General features: G+C 60.2%; 2 protein-coding genes across 7 annotated transcripts; one reads left to right on the top strand and one right to left on the bottom strand.

The window, feature by feature from the left end:
• The first annotated feature begins 6,527 nt into the window (after window positions 1–6,527).
• Window positions 6,528–12,539, top strand: JSRP1 (junctional sarcoplasmic reticulum protein 1). 5 transcript variants are annotated; one of them, XM_088067783.1, is made up of 7 exons: window positions 6,528–6,611; window positions 8,833–8,885; window positions 9,751–9,929; window positions 10,498–10,650; window positions 10,734–10,796; window positions 10,946–11,082; window positions 11,203–12,539. In XM_088067783.1, the coding sequence occupies exons 3-7, from the start codon at window positions 9,833–9,835 to the stop codon at window positions 11,848–11,850; spliced, it is 1,098 nt and encodes a 365-aa protein (XP_087923909.1). In that variant the 5' UTR covers window positions 6,528–6,611; window positions 8,833–8,885; window positions 9,751–9,832; the 3' UTR covers window positions 11,851–12,539. The 5 variants fall into 5 exon arrangements, with proteins under 5 accessions (XP_087923909.1, XP_087923905.1, XP_087923906.1 ...); XM_088067779.1 differs by having other exon boundaries at window positions 6,555–6,611; window positions 9,796–9,929; XM_088067780.1 differs by lacking the exon at window positions 6,528–6,611 and adding an exon at window positions 6,778–6,860 and having other exon boundaries at window positions 9,796–9,929.
• On the bottom strand, window positions 12,193–17,138 carry AMH (anti-Mullerian hormone). 2 transcript variants are annotated; one of them, XM_005531327.2, is made up of 5 exons: window positions 16,438–17,138; window positions 15,726–15,904; window positions 14,990–15,110; window positions 14,654–14,855; window positions 12,193–14,490 (listed from the first exon to the last, which is right to left on the bottom strand). In XM_005531327.2, the coding sequence occupies exons 1-5, from the start codon at window positions 16,994–16,996 to the stop codon at window positions 13,575–13,577; spliced, it is 1,977 nt and encodes a 658-aa protein (XP_005531384.2). In that variant the 5' UTR covers window positions 16,997–17,138; the 3' UTR covers window positions 12,193–13,574. The 2 variants fall into 2 exon arrangements, with proteins under 2 accessions (XP_005531384.2, XP_087923904.1); XM_088067778.1 differs by having other exon boundaries at window positions 14,654–14,858.
• Window positions 17,139–17,703: the final 565 nt, after the last annotated feature.

Consider the following 17,703-nt stretch of genomic DNA (forward strand, 5'->3'; position numbering starts at 1 on the left):
TTGGCAAGGAGATAAGGAAGGAACCCAAATGTCTCCAGCCTCCCTAGAGTGTCCCAAAGGAACTGAGAAACCCATGGTGTGAGGCAGGGAGGGGAGAGCAGATGGACCTGGCAGGGTGAAACCTCTGCCCTTGGTTTCTGGAGTCTGCTAAATTTTAATTTGGGAATTTCTGGTTCTGATAACAGAGAGAGAAAAGGGGAACAGGGTGAGAGGCAAGGAGAAACTGGGAAAGCCCAGCTGAGGTCTGGGGTGGGTAGGAAGTTCCTGCTATTTCTGCTGTCCCTGCAGCACTTTCTGCTGTAATTTGTGGTGGATTTTGTGCTTTTATGACCCTTTTAAAACCTGAAGCCTGCCTGGAACATCTCCTCCCTCCCCATGTCCCACAGCCCAGCAGCTCCCAGCACAGCTGCCAAGTCTGGGAGCATCCCCATGGCACAGGGATGTTTCTCTGGACATGGATTGCTTCAGAACTGGCTGCTCAGTCCTGTGGGGCCAACCTGGAGCCCTGGGAAAGGTGTTAAATCCACCAGGACCTGCTCTCCAGTGGGTGCCATCATCCCAAAGAGGCTGGTGGCTCAGTGGGAGGAGCTGAGGAACAGCTCCTTATTCCCACAGGAGGCAGAGCCCTCTCATTCCCAGTGTCCTGAGTTGTTTGCAGGTGCCTGTTTGGAGCAGAGGGAAGTGGCTCCTTCGCTGGGAATGATTTGGGAAGTGAGGAACATGTTGGGATCTGCAGCCCTCAGTGCCAGAACCTCTCAGGGTAAATGCACCAACGCTCCATCCATCAGGAAAGCCAAAAAAGGAGAGGATTTGTGATCATTGGGATGTTAAATATTCCCAGGCTGTTCCACCCAAAGCTTCACTTCCCCTAAATCTCCCTTTGCCTCAGTTTCCCATGGCATGGCCACACCCCCCAGCTCTTGGTGGGACAAATATCGTGGCCACTTTCCCAATCCCAAATGGCACTTCCAAGGATAATTCCTTTGAAATGCCAAGTTCAAGTGAAGTCATGTCCTCCTGTTCTCCTGGGAGTGACAAACAGCTTTAAATCTTTAAAGAGAACAGTGATCAGCCTTGAGTGGTGCTGAGCTGTGAGAAAAGGGATCATGGAACAATTACGGAAAGGAGCCGAGACTAAAAGTAGGATTTAACAGGATCTGGATCTTCTGTCCCCACTGACCTGAATGAGCTCCTTCTGCCAGGGAAAAGGAGCAAAACCTCTGAGATTTGTGAACTGGAGTTTTTAGGGCACACGTGGATTCGAGGTTGGGCAGAGTGGCTTTAATGTGGAGCTGCTCCAGATACCTGTGGCTCATTCCTGGGGGTGATGGGATGAGCCATGGAAGGCTCTCCACTGTCACTGTGAGTCTCCCTCACCCCTGTGTGGTCCCAGTGACATCCACAAATTGCAGGAGATCCTGGACCATCCCTGGTGCTCAGGCTCAGACATAGATGTCACAGCAGGATGTCCCTCTCTGATTCCTCTCTGCTCTTCATGGAGCCCTGCCAAGCTCATTTCATCCAACAGCACATCCACAGCTCCTGATTGGTGACAAAGGTGTTCCGTGTGTGTTTTGTGTCCCTGCCAGCCTGATCTTGTCACCATGCTGGGTGGCCTGAGCTCCAGCCAGTCCTGGGACTGAGACCTGTAACTGGACCACAGTGACCCGCACAGACCAGGACCAGGGAGCAGAATCTTGTCTGTCCTTATCCTGCTCAGCGCTGCCAAATCCTGTCCCCTGCAGGATTCCTCCATCACTGGGAGTGTTTGGAGATAGCCCTGACCCCAAAGGTGACCAGGACACCTGGGGTCAGGGGTTGGTGTGTGTCCAGCACCACCTCACCAAGGATGGATGGATGGGGATGGATGATGGATGGATGGATGGATGGATGGATGGATGGATGGATGGATGGATGGATGGATGGATGGATGGATGGATGATGAATGGATGGATGGATTGATGGATGATGGATGGATGATGGATGGATGGATGATGGATGGATGGATGGATGGATGGATGATGGATGGATGATGGATGGATGGATGATGGATGATGGATGGATGGATGATGGATGGATGATGGATGGATGGATGGATGATGGATGGATGGATGGATGATGGATGGATGATGGATGGATGGATGATGGATGGATGGATGATGGATGGATGATGGATGGATGGATGATGGATGGATGGATGGATGGATGGATGATGGATGGATGATGGATGGATGGATGGATGGATGGATGGATGGATGGATGGATGGATGGATGATGGATGGATGGATGGATGGATGGATGATGGATGGATGGATGGATGGATGATGGATGGATGATGGATGGATGATGGATGGATGGATGGATGGATGGATGGATGGATGGATGGATGGATGGATGGATGGATGATGGATGGATGGATGATGGATGGATCCAGCTCAGGGCTGGGAAGCCAGAGGGGACATGGGAGAATTTTTCTAAGGGATTGATCCCCTTTTCCATGCTCAGCTGGAGGAATGTGTTAAGCTGCAGCATTTGCTCCCAAAACCCTGTGGTGGGGTGTCCTCCCTCCCTGGGCCCCTTCCCTTTAAACAAAGAGCCATCATTTTTATGGCTTGCATTCCCTCCAGGCTGAAAGGGTAAGAGGAGGAAGATCCTCCATGATCCCAGAATCCCAGACTCATTTAGGCTGGAAAAGACCTCTGAGACCATTGAGTCCAACCTGTGCCTGATCCCCACCTTGTCACCAGCCCAGAGCACTGAGTGCCACCTCCAGCCTGGGCAGCCCCTTCCAACTCCTGACCACCCTTTCCATGAAGAAATTCCTCCTGACATCCAACCTGAACCTTCCCTGGAGCAGTTTGAGGCCATTTCCTCTTGTCCCATGGATGCTCCAAGCTGTGGTTCAATAAACCAAGGTGGTACCAGCCCAGAGAGCTGCCATCTTCCCTCACCAGTTCCACACCATCTCAAACCCAGGACAGATCCCCTTGGCCGTGTTTTCCAGCTTAACTAATCCCTGAAGCTACGAGGAAGGGCCAGGTTTGTGTTCTTGATCAGAACTGGCATCAGAAGCTCTGCAGCCCTATGATCTGCAACCAGCCCTCCTGGGCATGTGGAGCCCATCCAGTATCAGCTGTGGGAATCAGCTCATGCAGAGGATGCTCCATCTCCTGCTGGCTCCCTCCAGCTCTGCTGCAACACCTGGGGATGTGGAGCCACAGGAACATCCAGCATCCAAAGCGCTCCAGGCCTTCCATTATCCACACCTCCACAAGGAGATCGCTCCGCTCAGCAGGTCTGAAATCTCCATGCTGACAGATGGGATCTGACAGGAGCAGCACAGCTGGCAGAAAGGAGACATCCCTTCCCTTCCTGAAACCTCCCAAACGCTCCTCAATAACCCCAGTGCTCGGAAAGCTCTGTGGTTCCTGCAGGAATCATCTCCTGGTGGATGTTTGGTTGCTCAGGGGAAGGAGGCAGCAGCTGTGCGTCAGCACAGCCATTGCACAACCCCCCGGGCTGGGAAGAGCTGATGGATCCAGCTGAAAGAGGAGTTTTGGGTCAGCGGAATATTGCTGTCAGCACTGGGCCGTGGCCAGGTTGCCATGGGGACACCTGTGCCTTTGGGGTTTGGCTTGTGCAGGGATGCAAGGTGCTCTTTCACCCCATTTCCCTGAGAATTTTGGTGTTTCTGTGATCTTCTCTTCCACCAGCCCCGCTCTGAACAAATCCCCAACCACATCTGAGGGAAGTGTGGAGGGCTGGGAGACTCCAAGCTCCTCCAACAAGCCCAAGCAGCACCTGGGTGAGCTCCACGTGCATCTCCAGCAGGTCTTTGGTGCCCTGTGCAGCCTTAGACCAGTGGCCCTCAAGGGACAGTGCCAGCATGGGGGTGGCACAGCTGGAGCTGGGCATTGCCTGCAGAGCTGTGCTGTGCCCAGGGCACTTGGCTTGGCAGACAACATCCAAATTCCCATCTCTAAAATCAGGCCAAGAGCCCAACCCTGCCCAGGTTGGAGGGTAAAGGCTCCAAAGGCTGGGAAGCGTTTTGGAGTCCCAAGCCTTGGGAACGTGGTCAGGCAGGTTCTGATGGAGCCAGGGATGAAATCCAAGGGGAAAACTTGCAGCCAGCCTGGTGAGCAGTGGCAAAGCCACCTGAGCTGCCAGCTCGAGCATCTGCCACCCCTCATACCTGTGGCAGGAGGAGACAGAGTCAGGCAGGGGCTGGGAGCTCTAGGGAGAGAGGGAATTGTACAGAGGGAAGGAATATTCATCCCCAGAACCAGCCTGTGCCGAAAATACCCAGTGACTAATTTTATGCCTTTCTGATTGCCTTTTAACTGTGAGTTATTAAAAACGGGAAGAAGGGAGATGATGTCCTGGTGGGAGGATAAGTGAGCGTTGCCATGGCAGTGAGGGGATGCTGCAGCACAGCCTGGACCACAATTGGTGAGGACAGATGCTGGTGGACAGCCCGGGAATCCAGGGAAGAGGGGCTGTGTCATCCAGCCGAATCCAAAGGCACTATTTGGCCTGGACGCTGCTCCACTGCCCTCCCCTGCTCTCCCACCTGGCTCTCTCCTCCTGCTCTCCCAGCCGGATCAGATTTCCCAGTCCCTGAGCTCACCCCTTCCCAGAGACACTTTTATCAGGCTCAGGGCAAGGAAGAAGCCGGGATTTGGGGGGGGTTCAAGAGATTAGGAAAGAATTTGCCTCTGGGAATCTCTTTCCTCCATCTGCCCAGGATAAATTGTGTGACGGCGGTGGAGGCTTTGCAGCTCCACCTGCTCCGAGCTGAACGTGTGGAGGCAAAAACGCTGCCGGTCCCTCCCTGCTGAGGGAACAGGGTGTTGAAAGGTCTTGGGAAGGGTGAGGAGAGCTCTCTATCCTGTGGCTCCATGTAAGGATGAAGTGGGAGGGTGTTTTGCCGGAGCTCTGCGAGTGCAGACGGTGCCTGTTCAGCCCCTGGCATCTTTCCTGGAAGGACCAGCTCACCCAGGGAGGCAGGAGCAAGGAACAAACCTGGGCCAGCGTGGGAAACGTGATTAACTGGGAGGAAAAGAGATTTTATTTGGCCTGTTTATGATTTTCTTCTTTCATCATCTCCCTATAAAGCAAATGCCGCGCCAGTGAACTGCCCTGACCCTGCTGGAGTGGGGATACAACCGAGAAAACTCTCCTGAGAGTCTGCTCACTGCTCTGGCCCGTGTGGGGGCTGTGTGCATCCCATCCCTGCTCCATCCCTCCAGCTCCCACAGCACATTGTTCATCTCTCACTGTGCTCAGTCCTGCCCCTGCCAGAGAGGGCAAATCCCTGCCCTGGAGAGCAGAGGCTGCTCCTGAGCTCGTGTGCTCAGAGCTCCTAAAGCAGGGCCTGGATCCAGCCTCACCGGGTGTCCTGGGAAAGGCAGTGCCTGGTTTATTCCTCCTTTAGATCTTGCTGAAGAAAAATGTCAATACTGCAGGTGTGAAATGTTACAATTTCAGGGATTTGGAGGGTTTAGAGCCTGAAACCTCTCTACAAGAGCAATATCTTCAAAGTGGGATGTGCCAGACAAAGTGGGATGTGCCAGTTGTGTCACTGCTGCACCACATCCCTGGCACAGAGCTTCTGCCTGAGGCTGTTCCTGCCTGTGCTGAGCTGGGGGCTCAGGATAACCCCCACACGGCCAGAACCCGAGGGTCTTTTATTGCTCCCTTGATGGGATTCTTCATCTCCTCCCTGTATCCTGGGAGTGGGTGGGATGGGACATCCCCTCTCTCACCTGCCCAGGAGGTGCCAGTGGCTGTGACAGGGCTCCTGGGAACAGGAACGGGGACATCAGAGGGGTAGGAGGGCAGTGGACCAAACACTGCAAAATGGGATTTTCACTGGGGTTGTCTGAGCACTGCTGCCCCCAGGGGGATGTCTTGTCCTCTCTCCTTATCTGTGCCTGGCAGGTTTCTTCTCCATCCCTGCACCCCCCAGCACCTCCATCCATCCATCGATCATCCATCCATCATCCATCCATCATCCATCCATCATCCATCCATCCATCCATCCATCCATCCATCCATCATCCATCCATCCATCCATCCATCCATCCATCCATCATCCATCCATCCATCCATCCATCCATCCATCATCCATCCATCCATCATCCATCCATCCATCCATCATCCATCCATCCATCCATCATCCATCCATCCATCCATCCATCCACCCATCCATCATCCATCCATCCACCCATCCTCCATCATCCATCCATCATCCATCCATCATCCATCATCCATCATCCATCATCCATCCATCCATCCATCTATCCGTCCATCCATCTCTCCCACAGCAGGCTCAGATACCCGGGGCTGGTGGCCTTGTTCCCTCCCCGTGCTCTCCAGGAGTGTCACAGAGGGACAAACCCCCTCGCAGGTGCCCCTGAGAGCCTCACTCAGTGCCCGGGGCAGTCCCTGCGCTCGGGGCCGGGGCTGAGCTGCCTTTTGTGGCGCTCGGGCCCCGGTGATTGGGCGCTATTTTGCTCCGGCTCCCTCCGGCAGCTGTTGCTGTTCTTTACCCGGGACAGCCGGGGCCGCCCGGGGGCTGCAGCCGAGGAGGAGGCGGCGGCCGACCCCAGGTACGGATTTCTGTGGCTTTTGAGTCCTGATGTGGGGCAGCCCCTGGGCAGCCCCTGGCCACAGCCCGGCTCCCTCCGGCCGCGCGGGACCGGGAGCCACGGGGCTCATCCCCGGGCGAGGGTGGCAGGGAGAGCGGGCAGGCGAGGGGACTATTTTTGGAAGTTTCTTTGATGTGAGTCAGCGGTGAAGGCGACCTCGGAGCCCGTGCAGGAGGAGTCCCAGTGGCAGCAGAGCGGAGCTGATTATTTGTTAAGTGCCTGCGATTTTGAGCCTTTACGGGCGGATCTGGCGTGCGGGGAGTGAGTCCCGGGGAGCGGGATGAGCAGGAGGGATGGATGGGAGCGCTCCTGGGCAGGGCCGGTGCGAGCCAAGGCTGCAGCTGGACTTGGGGGCTGCGGGTGACCGGTCCTGCCATGGGCAAAGTGTCCCTGGCACTGGTGGCCACCCCTGCCCTGCTTGGACACCCTGTGCTCATCCTGCAGGTGACACGGCCCATCCCAGCTGGGGACAAGGATCCTGCGTGGGCTGGAGAGCCCTGGAGTGCATCCACCTCCTGCCAGGGCACAGAGCCCCATCTCCTGCCCAGGGGGGACAGACCTGGACGTGGATGTACTCAGCTCTGGGGCCCAGTTAATGTCTTTGGGGCAGGGAAGGACACCTGCCTGCCCCCAGGTCTGGAGGCTGTTTAGGCTCCTCCATCAGAGTGAAGCCCAAGGGGTGGAGATGTGGAAAGAGCCTGGAACTCTGTGACAGGGCACTGGGCTCAGCTGGGGCCTGGGGAGCCCAGCAGGGGTGTGCTGTGGGCACAGTGTTTGATCCCTCTCAGTTCAGTGAGGGTCCCTTGAGGTCACACGGTCTGTGTGTGGCATTGGAGAAAGATTTGGGATGCCCTGAGGCCACCAAAGGGCTGTCCAGGTGGGCAGGGAGAGCTCAGAGGCGGCAAAGGAAGGACAGAAGAGGTTCCTTGTCCTCACCATGAGCCATGGCCACTGGTAAGGTGTGTGAGACTGCAGGACATAGCTCAGGCTGGCAGAGATGGTTCTTTGTGGTGGTGTCACTTCACAGGGTGACCTCGGGCATTGAGGGACACCTGTGTGACACCAGCTCCATGGGAACATGGATCCTGGCCAGGGAGAAGAGGAGCAGAAGCTCAGGCCCTCCTCTACCTTCCTGGTGCTCATCTGTGCCCAAAACCAGGGTGAATGATTGAGAAGCTCAAAAACACAGCAAGCACGTGTGGAGAAAACACTTTGAGAAGTTCTCCAGCTTTGTGCTTTCCCTGGGTCTGGAAAACCCCCCAGCCACCAGGAGAGTGCTGGGACAGCTCCATCCCTTCCCAGCAGAGAAAGGACCAGTTTACATCACTTAAACAAACCACAGACTCATTTTATTTCCTCTTGAAAGCAAAGACCTTTCAGATTATGACCAAAAGGTTTCTTCTTATTTATCTGTTCTGCTTCCAACATTGAGTCGTAGGTTTCATCCTGGGAACTGGGGTCTTTTCTCAGTGTTCCACAGGGGGGAAATAACTAAATCCAGCTCAAAGGGGGCAAAAATTTTCCTTATGGGGAGGAAAACCTGAGGCACTGGACTTGGAGATAACAAGAGGGCTCAGGCCGGTGGTGCTGGGACCTTGTGGTGCCTTCCCAACCCTGCAGCTCTCCCAGGGCAGAGAAACCCCCAGGACCCTGAGGAGCCCAACCCCCCTCCCCAGCCCTTCCTCATGTCAGAGCCCTGGGGACTCTCAGTTTGCTCTCCCACTCCCCAGCTGGGAAAAGCCCTGAGAGGCCTCCCTGAGCCCTTGAGTTCCTTTTTGATGTCTGGTTGCTCCATGGACTGAGACTTCCCCTGCTGTCCAGCTCTGGCCTTCCAGTGTCCAGCTTTGTGTTTTTGTGGTGTCTGAGCCCAGCCCGGGCTGTTGGTCCCCCTGTGTGCCTTGGCAGGGAGGTCATTGTCCCTTTGGCTGCCACTCCCCTGGGATGTGCAGGTTGGTGACATTTTGGGGCTCAGAGCCCTAGAGCTGCCCAGAGCTGCCTTTGCACCCCCTCAGTGCCAGGGGGGCTTTTTGCCTGACTTGGGACACCTCTGTCCTTCCTTGGCAACACCAAAGGTGCAATCACAGCCAGGTGTCCCCTCTCTGCAGGCTGGGGGTGTCACCAGGGGATCTCCACCTCCCCAAATTTGTCACCTAAGGAGCTGTGCTGTGCTTGTCTTCAACAGATGCCAACGCTCCAGTGAGCAGAGACAGCCACGGGGAGAGCACTGGAACACATGTGAGTGCCCAGGGTCAGGGTGGGGCTGCTGGGGAGCATCCCTGTGCCAGGGCAGGGGGTGCCAGGGATGGATCCCTGGTCAGGGATGGGGGTGCCAAGGATGGATCCCTGTGCCAGGATAGGACAGGGTGTGCCAGGGATGGATCCCTGTGCCGGGTCAGGGGATGCCTGGGGTGGATCCCTGGTCAGGGCAGGGGATGCCTGGGGTGGATCCCTGTGCCAGGAAAGGACAGGGGGTGCCAGGGATGGATCCCTGTGCCAGGACAGGGGGTGCCAGGGATGGATCCCTGGTCAGGGCAGGGGGTGCCAGGGATGGATCCCTGGTCAGGGCAGGGGGTGCCAGGGATGGATCCCTGGTTAGGGTCAGGCTCCTGGGGCTGAGCTGGGGCTGTCCCGCAGTGACATTCCGGCCTGCAGTGCTGCAGCACGTCCATCCTGGGGCAGCCCAAGGTCCCCCAGCTGTCGCTGTCGCTGTCACTGTCACTGATCCGTGCCGGTGGGCAGCTCTCCCTGGTGCCTCTGACCAACACCAAACCCGGCTGAGCACCGAGCCCGGACACACGGACCCCGCCCTCAGTGGATGCTGCAGCCCCAGCCCAGCCCCGAGGGGGCTCTGGGGGGATCCCAAGCACAGCCTGGGGGTCCTCAGTCTCCAGCCCACCCTTGTGTGCCGGGGGTAACTCGTGGCTAAATCCAGCTTAAATAACGTAAAATACACCCCTGTTTAAGGCTGTTGAGGTGAACGCACGGCCCAGGTGCTGCAGGAGCCGGGTTGGTGCCTCTCGCTGGGGCAGCGCCGGCTCAGCCCCGGGGACCCCCAGAGCAGCGTGTCCCTGTCCCCCCGGCCAGCCCTGTGCCCTCCCAGCAGGGAATAGAGAAGGAGAGTCCCTGGCGCGGTGTCTCCGAGCAGGACCCGGGCCAGCCCGAGGCAGAGACAGGAGCCGGACATGCCAGAGCCAGCCCCGCTCGGCGGGGACAGGAGAGCGGCGGAGAAGAAGCGGGTGGAGAAGGTGGGAGCCAAGGGCAGCGCTGCCGGGCCTCCAGGTGGGTGTGTGGGAAAGCCCTTCCCTGCCCCAGAACGGCCACCCTGGCCCCAGGGGATCACAGAGGCACAGTCCCGTGTCCCTGGCCAGCCCGGGGGCACTGCCTGGCCATGGAGCAGTGACAGGAGGAGCTGTGCTCTCCGCAGTCCTCGGGGACATCAGTGACACGGGGAATGTGATGGTGCTCCTCAGCAGCCTGCCAGATTCCCCACTTCCTCCTCCTCCTTCTCTCCACCCTGCCCAGATTTGCTGCTGGAGAAGGAGCACGGGCAGAGCTTTTCCCAGCTGGATCCCCAGGATACTCCAATGGCACCATGGCCCAAACCCCTGGGTGCCAGCCCCCGGGACACTCCTGTCCCCACTCCTGCAGTGCAAACACGTGGCAGGAGCAGCTCCTGTCCCTACCCCTGTCCCTGTCCCTGCCCCTATCCCTGTCCCTCTCCCTTTGTCTGTCCCTGTCCCTGAGTGGGCTGTGCAGGAGGATGTTAAGAGCTCTTCCCACCCTCCAGCTCAGAGCCCTTTGCCCCTTCCCAGTTCCCTCCAGTAACATTTTTCCGTGGGGGCTCCAGTCCCCAGGAGCCTTCCCGTGCAGAGCAAGGTGGAGCCGCCCAGCCTGGACCCTGCTGAGGAGCCGCTGCTCTGGGAAGGGCTCACCCTCAACAAGTGCATCCTGGTGGCCTCCGTCGTCGCCTTGCTCAGCGTCACCTTCCAGGTGCTCCAAGGTGAGTCGGGAGCCGGACGGAGCGGGAAGGGGTGGCCCGACCGTGCTGCCACCTCCTGGCTCCTGTCCCCTCCTCTCTTCCAGCGCCGTGCTCCAAGGAGGGGCTCGCCCGCGGCCGGCAGGAACCTCCGCCCCCTCCCGTGCCCGGTGGGTCCCGCGCTCCGTCCCTCCCCGGTCCCCCGGATCCAGCCTGAGACAGGGCCACGTCCCAGGCCCTGGGAGCCCCTGTCTGGGGCATCCCACCCAAACATCTCATCATTCTCAGCTGACTGTGGCCTGTCCCTCTCCCCTCCCAGAGGTCGTGAGCCCCAAGGCGGAGGAGATCCCGGAGGTGGTGACTGCCCAGCCTGCGCCGCCACCGGACAGCGGCGCGGTGGAGGATGATGATGATGACGGTGACGATTACGATGACAGCGAAGCTGACAGCAACCTGGTACGGGTCAGGGTGGCACCTCCCGGGGCAGGGAGCATCTCGTCCCCGGGGGAAGGGGTGGAGAGGGGTCCCGGTCACCTGGGCTGCATCAACAGTTCCTGGTCCCCTCTGTCCCCACAGGCAGAACCCTGGATCTTCAAGAAGTGGTTTGGCCGCACAACACCAGAGGATGAGGAAAAAGATGAGGACAAGGGTGAGGACAAGGATGAGGATGAAGACAAGGATGAAGAACCTGCAGATGTCCCCGAGGTGCCAATAGCTGTGATGGAGGGGAAGAAGAGCCAGGAAAAGAAGGTGGAGAAGGAGGAGGAGGAAGAAACGGAGGAGAAGGAGGAAGAAAAAGAAGGGAATGAGGAGGAGGAAGAGGAGGAGGAGAAGGAGGAGGAGGAGGAAAAGGAGAAGAAGAAGAAGGAGGAGAAGAAGGAGAAAGCCCGGGAAGGCCGTGCTGTCCATACGGAGCGAAGCAGCCGGAGGGAGGCACGAGCCAAGGACAGGACACCGGGGGACAAACCCGGCAGAGCCCCCAGGGCCCCCAGGGAACCGGAGCAGCAGCCCCAGAAAAAGCGGGACCGGGAGAGGAAGGAGAGGAAGGAGAGACGGCGGGAGCGGGATGAGGCCAGGAGGGAGGGGTGGAAGGGCCGTCCCGGCAGGGCTGAGGGCGGCCGGGAGAGCCCGAGGCGGGACTGGAAGCAGCAGAAGGGCAGGAAGCCCTGGGAGCTGGCGCCGGGCAGGGACGGCAGGGCCAGGGAGGGCAAGAGGCGCGACTGAGGCCGGGGCGGGCGCGGGGCTCGGTGACGCTGGATCCAGGGGAATCCAATCCCACCACGGCTCCCAGCAAGGGATCCCCGCCCCCGCCTGCCCTCCAGAGACACCCCCGGGCACGGGCAGCCCCCCAGCAGCCCCGAGCAGCAGCAGAGCAGCCCAGGAGCCTCCCCGGGGGCTTTGGGCCCCCTGGATCAAAGACGACCTGAAAGGACTCATGGAAGGAGCTTCTTTGAGCCTCGTTACTTCCCCATTCCCTCCCAAAATCCCCCCGCAGTTCATCTCCGCTCGTGGCTCCGGGGCACTGCAGAGACCCCAGTGAACAGAGTTGTGTCCAGACTGTGCAGCTCTTGGGTTAATGGTTTTATTGAAAGCAAATCAAGAGAGAAGACTATTCTGGGTTATGGAACCAGGCTGCAGCCGTCCTCAGAGGGACATCAGGGACAGAACCCCTGACCGAGCCCAGAGCCCAGAGCCATCGCTGCAGGGTGGCCCAGAACGAGCTGGTGACAGAGCAGGGCTGGAGCCCCTCACCCAGGGATCCCTGCGGGCCTCATCTTCTCCGAGTCGCTTTTAGGAAGGAAACACAAGAGCAATATCACACAGCCAGAGACGTTCACAGCCCCGACCCATGGCAGGTTTCACTATTTGCTAAATCAACAATGGTTAAAATAAACTATTTTCATTTTTAATAAGGTATTCAACTGGATGTTTAAAAAAAATAGGAAAAAAAAAAAAGAGAGGAAAATGAGAAAAGCCCTTGTCATGTGCCCTGGTTATGTGTTTTGTCCCTGGTTGTGTGTGTGTGTTTTCTGTGCCCCCCAAACCCGCGGGGCTCAGGGCTAATCCTGCAGGGCTGTGAGATGGGACTGGGGGGTACCGCCCTCCAGCCGCGCCTCCCCGTGGGGACACTGCAAAACCCGAGGAGGAGCAGCCAGGACAAGCCCAGGAGCTGCTTCCCAAGGGTTTGGATCCCCGGCTGAGGGCTGGGCTCAGCTGGAAGATGATCTGGGACAGGCGGCCCGTGCTGACGCCGGAGGGACGCGGAGCAGGTGCTCTGGCAGCCGTTTGCTCCCGCTCCCATTAATGGTGCGAGCAGCCCTGGAGGTGTAACGGGATCGCTCCCTCCCTCCTCCCCTCGCCCCTGCCGCGGGGTCAGCGCGGGGTGACGCAGATGTGACCTGGCCGGGAGCCCCAGGACACGGCCGGCGGCTCCTCAGGGCCCGGCTCACACAGAGACGTGTCCCCAGGGCAAGGCTGGCCTCTGCGAGGGGATTTGGCCTCTCTTGCTCTGCCGTCACAGCTGGAGCCGTGGGGCCAGGGGGATCTCGTGATGGGCCGTGGGCTGGGGAATGGCCAGAGGATGCTGCAGGGCTTGGAGGAATCAACACCTGCCCTTCCCAGCCACTGCAGGAGCAGAGAGTGAGGGAGAAATGAGTGCCTGGATCGGCCAAGCTTTGCCGTGCCCGTGCCCAGCCCAAACCGGAGTCAGAGCCCGCGGGCACCTCGGGCATCCTCAGCAGCCGGAGCGGGGACGGCCCCAGTGGAGCACGGAGCAGCCCCAGGGACAGGCATGGATGAACCCAGAACCAGAGCGACGCTAACGAGCCAAACCGTGGGGAAAGGACACACGGGAGCTCCCGTCTCGGCCAGAAGCACCAGATCCCGAGCCGGGAGGGCAATCCGGGAGAGGGGCTGGGGTGGGGCGAGCGGGGAGGCCGGCGGGAGCCTCACCGGCAGCCGCACTCCTCTGCCACCATGTTGGGGAACTTGCGGATCTCCAGCCCGTCCGAGGAGAGGCTGATGATGAGCTGGTCCGAGTAGCGCACGGGCACGCAGCAGGGAGCCCTGCGCAGCGGCGAGCCCCGCTCCTGCATGCCCAGCAGCAGCACCGTGTGCGAGAAGTAGCTGGGGACGCGCGTGGACAGCGGCAGCCGGCAGGGCCCCTCGCAGTTGTTGGCCGCGTACGCGGTGGGCATGACGATGAAGTGGCGGTCGCGGAGGTCGATGGTGAGCTCCTGCAGCCGGCAGTGCGCCTGGTGCCGAGCGCTGCGGTTCTGCCGCTGAACCTTCCTGCGCTCCTGCCAGCGCGCCCGCACCGACTGCAGCGCCTTCAGCAGCAGCAGCGTGCGGAGCTTCCGCGAACCCGGGCCCTGCTCGGCCCCCTCGGCCTGCCCCGGCTCTGCTGGGTAATAGCAGAAGGTCAGCAGGTGCTGGAAAAGCGCCGCGTTGGCTTGGAAAGCCGGGATGTCCCTGAGCTCCTGGATGACCAGCTGCAGTTTGCCCATCAGCAGCTGCAGCACGGTGCCCTCCGGCTGCCAGTCCCCCAGGTGCTGCTCCAGCACGGCCCCGCTGTCCTGGGCCAGCAGCAGCACCGAGGGCTCCTCCGACTGCACCAGCCGCTCCAGCGCCGCCTCCTCCGACAGGTTGAGCAGCTGGTGAGGGAGGGTCTCTATCGCCTCGAAGTCCAGCCAGTGGTGGGCACTGGGCTGGGGGGGCGGCTCGCTGGAGGAGCTCAGGAGCTGCCGGATGAAGCGGGTCAGGACTGCCAGGAACTGGGCGCTGCCCCCGGGCGCTGGGGACGAAGTGTTGGCTTGGCTCGGGGCAGTCGGGGTCGGCAGCTCCTCGGTCCCGGCCTGGGGTGGGCTGCAAGGAGAGCACAGGGAGAGTCACGGGGCTCCTGTCTACGCCGGGGGTCCCACCAGGCCGTGCCCTACACTCAGCCATGGTCCCACAGCTGGGGCTGCCCCTGTCCCACCTCATCTCCCAGCCCCCGCGCTCTCCCGCGCCTGCAGCGACGGCCACGGACCTGAGCTGTGGGTACGGAGCCATGTCCAGCACCCCCTCAGCAGATTGGTAGGAGGATGGGGCCAAAGCGTCCTCTTCCTCCTCTTCCTCCTCCTGCTGCCGTGACTTGGCCAGCAGCAGCAGCACCGGGGTCATCCGGGTGAAACATTTGTCATCGGAGCCGAACAGGAGCTGCTGCACCTCCGTGCGGGGCAGGGGGGCACCTGCTGCGGCAACGAGAGGGGAGGACGTTGGTCTGGGGTCTCCTGCATGTCCCCACCGCCTCTCGTGGGCTTGAGAGGACCCCAAACGCCCAAGCAGGGCTGCTGCTGTCCCCAGGGTGTCCCCCCGTCCCTACCTCCCGCTCCGCCGTGGATGGCCAGGGAAGCCGAGAAGCGGAGCCGCTCCGCGCTGCGGGTGACCGAGGCTGCGGCGGCTGCCAGGGCCAGGTACTGCGTGTCCCTGGAGAGGCAGAGCCTCTGCACCGGGGTAGAAGACACAGAAGGCCCCGAGGGCGTGGGTGAGACATCAAGGGGGACACACGTGAGCCTGCGGGCTCCGGGTCACCCAGCCCGAGTGGCCCAGGGAGCAGCCACAAGGAGGGTGAGGACCACTGGGAGCTTCGTCCTCAGCCCCAGAGCTGCTCCGGGGACCGCGGAGTGCAGGGAACCCAGTGAACCCCCGAGGGGACAGGCATCAGCACCTCAGACCGGGCTGGGTACCGGGGGCAGCCCCGCTGGCCCTGCGGGGGCTGGGAACAGGGTAAGAGCTCCATCTTCAGGCACGGCGGGAGCGGAAGACGGGGCGGAGATGCTGGGAGGGAATGGCAGAGGGACTGGGAGGGGGCTGCGAATGGATTGGGAGGGGATTGTGGATGAATTGGGAGGGGATTGTGAATGGATTGGGAGGGGATTGTGAATGGATTGGGAGGGGATTGTGAATGGATTGGGAGGGGATAGCAAAGCCCTGGGGGAGCGATGAATGAATTGGGAGGGGAGCTGGAGGGGTTGTTGAATGGACTGGAGGGATGAGAAAGGCACTGGGCAGCAGAGCCACCCCTCCCGCCCCCTGCTCCCACCGAGGCCCGGACCCACCTGGTCCCGCTCCAGCCCCGGGCCGGTGAGCAGCAGCTCCTGCGGGGGCCCGGAGCCCCGGCCCTCCCGGCGGCCCGGGTAGAAGAGCATCACGGCCACCTGCAGCTCTCCCAGAGCCCGTCCCACCTCCGCCTGGAAAACCAGCTGGAACCGCAGCTTCACCTGCGCTTCCCACTGCACTGCAACGGGGGAGACACGGCCGTGAATCCCCTCCGGGGGCTCCGGGGGTGAGGAGGGGGCTTCGGGACGGGCACTGTCCCCATGCAGGGACCAGAGAGCCTGGGACAGGAGCCCACAGGGTGAAGGGACACGGCAAATCCCGGCTCCAGAGAGACGGAGAGCGGGACACACCCCGCACCCACCGAGCTGCCTCCCCCCAGATCCCATGGAAATCTGCTCTCCAGTGGCTCGGGGACGTTGTGGCCTCTGCCCGGAGAAGAGCCATTTCCCCACTGCCCAGCACCTGGGTGTTGGTCAGAGGCAGGGACAGATGGCAGAGCCACGCTGCCATCCTCACTGCTAAACCTCCTTGAAAACGTGCCCAGAAACATTTCACTCCATCACTCCGCTGTTTTTAAAGGGAACCCAACCCCCAGATTTAATTCTGTGTTTAAATCCCTGACTTTGAGCCAGCAAACAGCATCACCACCCCGAGCCCGGCATCCTTCTCCTCGCTGTTCCACCTCGGAGCCTGCAGGGCTCTCCCACCAACCTTCCTCCAGGTGCAGGACGAGGAATCTCTCCCGCCCCGGCTCCAGCACGTGCTCGTGGATCCTCTGCAGGGGATGGGGAGCAGCCGCCGCCTCCCCGGCCCGGCACAGCCCGAAGGTCCCCGGGAAGTTCCCATCCCAGCTCCGGCGCCGTCTCAGCAGTTTGATGAAGCTGCTCTCGTAGTGGCTGAGCACACCTACCACCTCCAGGTGCCTCGGGGTGGCCCCGTCCTGCTCCATCCTCACCCTGCACACGGGCCCTTCCAGGCCCCCGAGGGGCCAGGGCTGCGGGCTAGAGCGGGACCAGCCCGGGCCCCCCTCCTCAGCCTGGGGACACTCGGCTCCCGGCTCAGGCTTGGAGAAGAGGCGAGTGGCAGCAGCCCTCCTGGACCTGGGTGGCTCCTGTAAACTTCCATTTCCCACCTTTGTCCCTTCTGCTTCCAGCCCCAGCTCTTCCAGCAGACTCAGCTCCATCAGGGAATCCCTTTCCCCTTTCCTGGGCAGAGCTGCAGAGGGGAGCAGCAGCACCAGGCACAGCAGGAGCCCCCTGAGAACGCTCATGGTCCCACCTCGGCTCTTCCCTGGAGCAGCTCACGCATCCCAAGCCCTCGGCAGGAAGAGGGAGGACGGCGTCTCCCTTTTAACCAGGGTGGCCTTGAGTGGCCGAGGCACAACCGCCTCCCCTGAGCCGCCCCGGGGCTGTCGCGCTGCAGAGGAGCGAGGGAGGTGGCAAAGAAACTTTTTTTTGTTCTATTTTTGGGTCTGCAGCTCGTTTTGGAAACGTGCAAAAACCGAAGCTGTTGCACTCGCTCCTAGGGATGCACGGCCTTGACTTTGGATGTTTTCTAAAGGAGGATGAGTGTCTGGAATGGGATCCTCATGGGGACTGGCACGTACAACCCCATCAGCACCGAAACACCGGGAGGGGAGAGCGAGCCAGAGCAGGAGGAGGGGGACAGGGGCAGATAATGGGCTGAAAGAAGTAAATGTATGGAAAGCATTCCCTCTTCTGGCTGGAAAACCTTCCCCTCACACCCTGCAGCTCAACAGGCTGCCCTGGAAAAGGGCTCCATCCTGGGAATGAGAATCATGGGGACAGCAGCAGCCTGAGGACTCTGAACACTCAGCGCCTCCCTTAGAAAGTCTCACACACACCCACTGTAAGGACTTCTCCCTCCATCAGATCCCAGACTCACTGGAACAGCTGGAATTGCCAGTGCCACCTGCCTAAACCATCCTGGAAACCTGCCTCCCCCACCCAAGAGATC

The sequence above is a fragment of the Pseudopodoces humilis genome, chromosome 28 (assembly GCF_049639895.1).
Source record: "Pseudopodoces humilis isolate 2021_Gansu_Grassland_sample_001 chromosome 28, ASM4963989v1, whole genome shotgun sequence".
Taxonomy (NCBI): Eukaryota; Metazoa; Chordata; class Aves; order Passeriformes; family Paridae; genus Pseudopodoces; species Pseudopodoces humilis.

Bases quoted from the DNA above. Each gene is read 5' to 3' on its own strand.
- JSRP1 (XM_088067779.1), top strand. The intron at 10,651-10,733 runs GTGAGTCGGGAG...CCTCTCTTCCAG, and splicing joins CACCTTCCAGGTGCTCCAAG to CGCCGTGCTCCAAGGAGGGG. The intron at 10,797-10,945 runs GTGGGTCCCGCG...CTCCCCTCCCAG, and splicing joins TCCGCCCCCTCCCGTGCCCG to AGGTCGTGAGCCCCAAGGCG.
- AMH (XM_088067778.1), bottom strand. From the start codon at position 16,996: ATGAGCGTTCTCAGGGGGCTCCTGCTGTGCCTGGTGCTGCTGCTCCCC. The intron at 15,111-15,725 runs GTGGGTCCGGGC...ACCCCGGTGCAG, and splicing joins CGGGGCTGGAGCGGGACCAG to AGGCTCTGCCTCTCCAGGGA. The intron at 14,859-14,989 runs GTAGGGACGGGG...TCGTTGCCGCAG, and splicing joins CATCCACGGCGGAGCGGGAG to CAGGTGCCCCCCTGCCCCGC.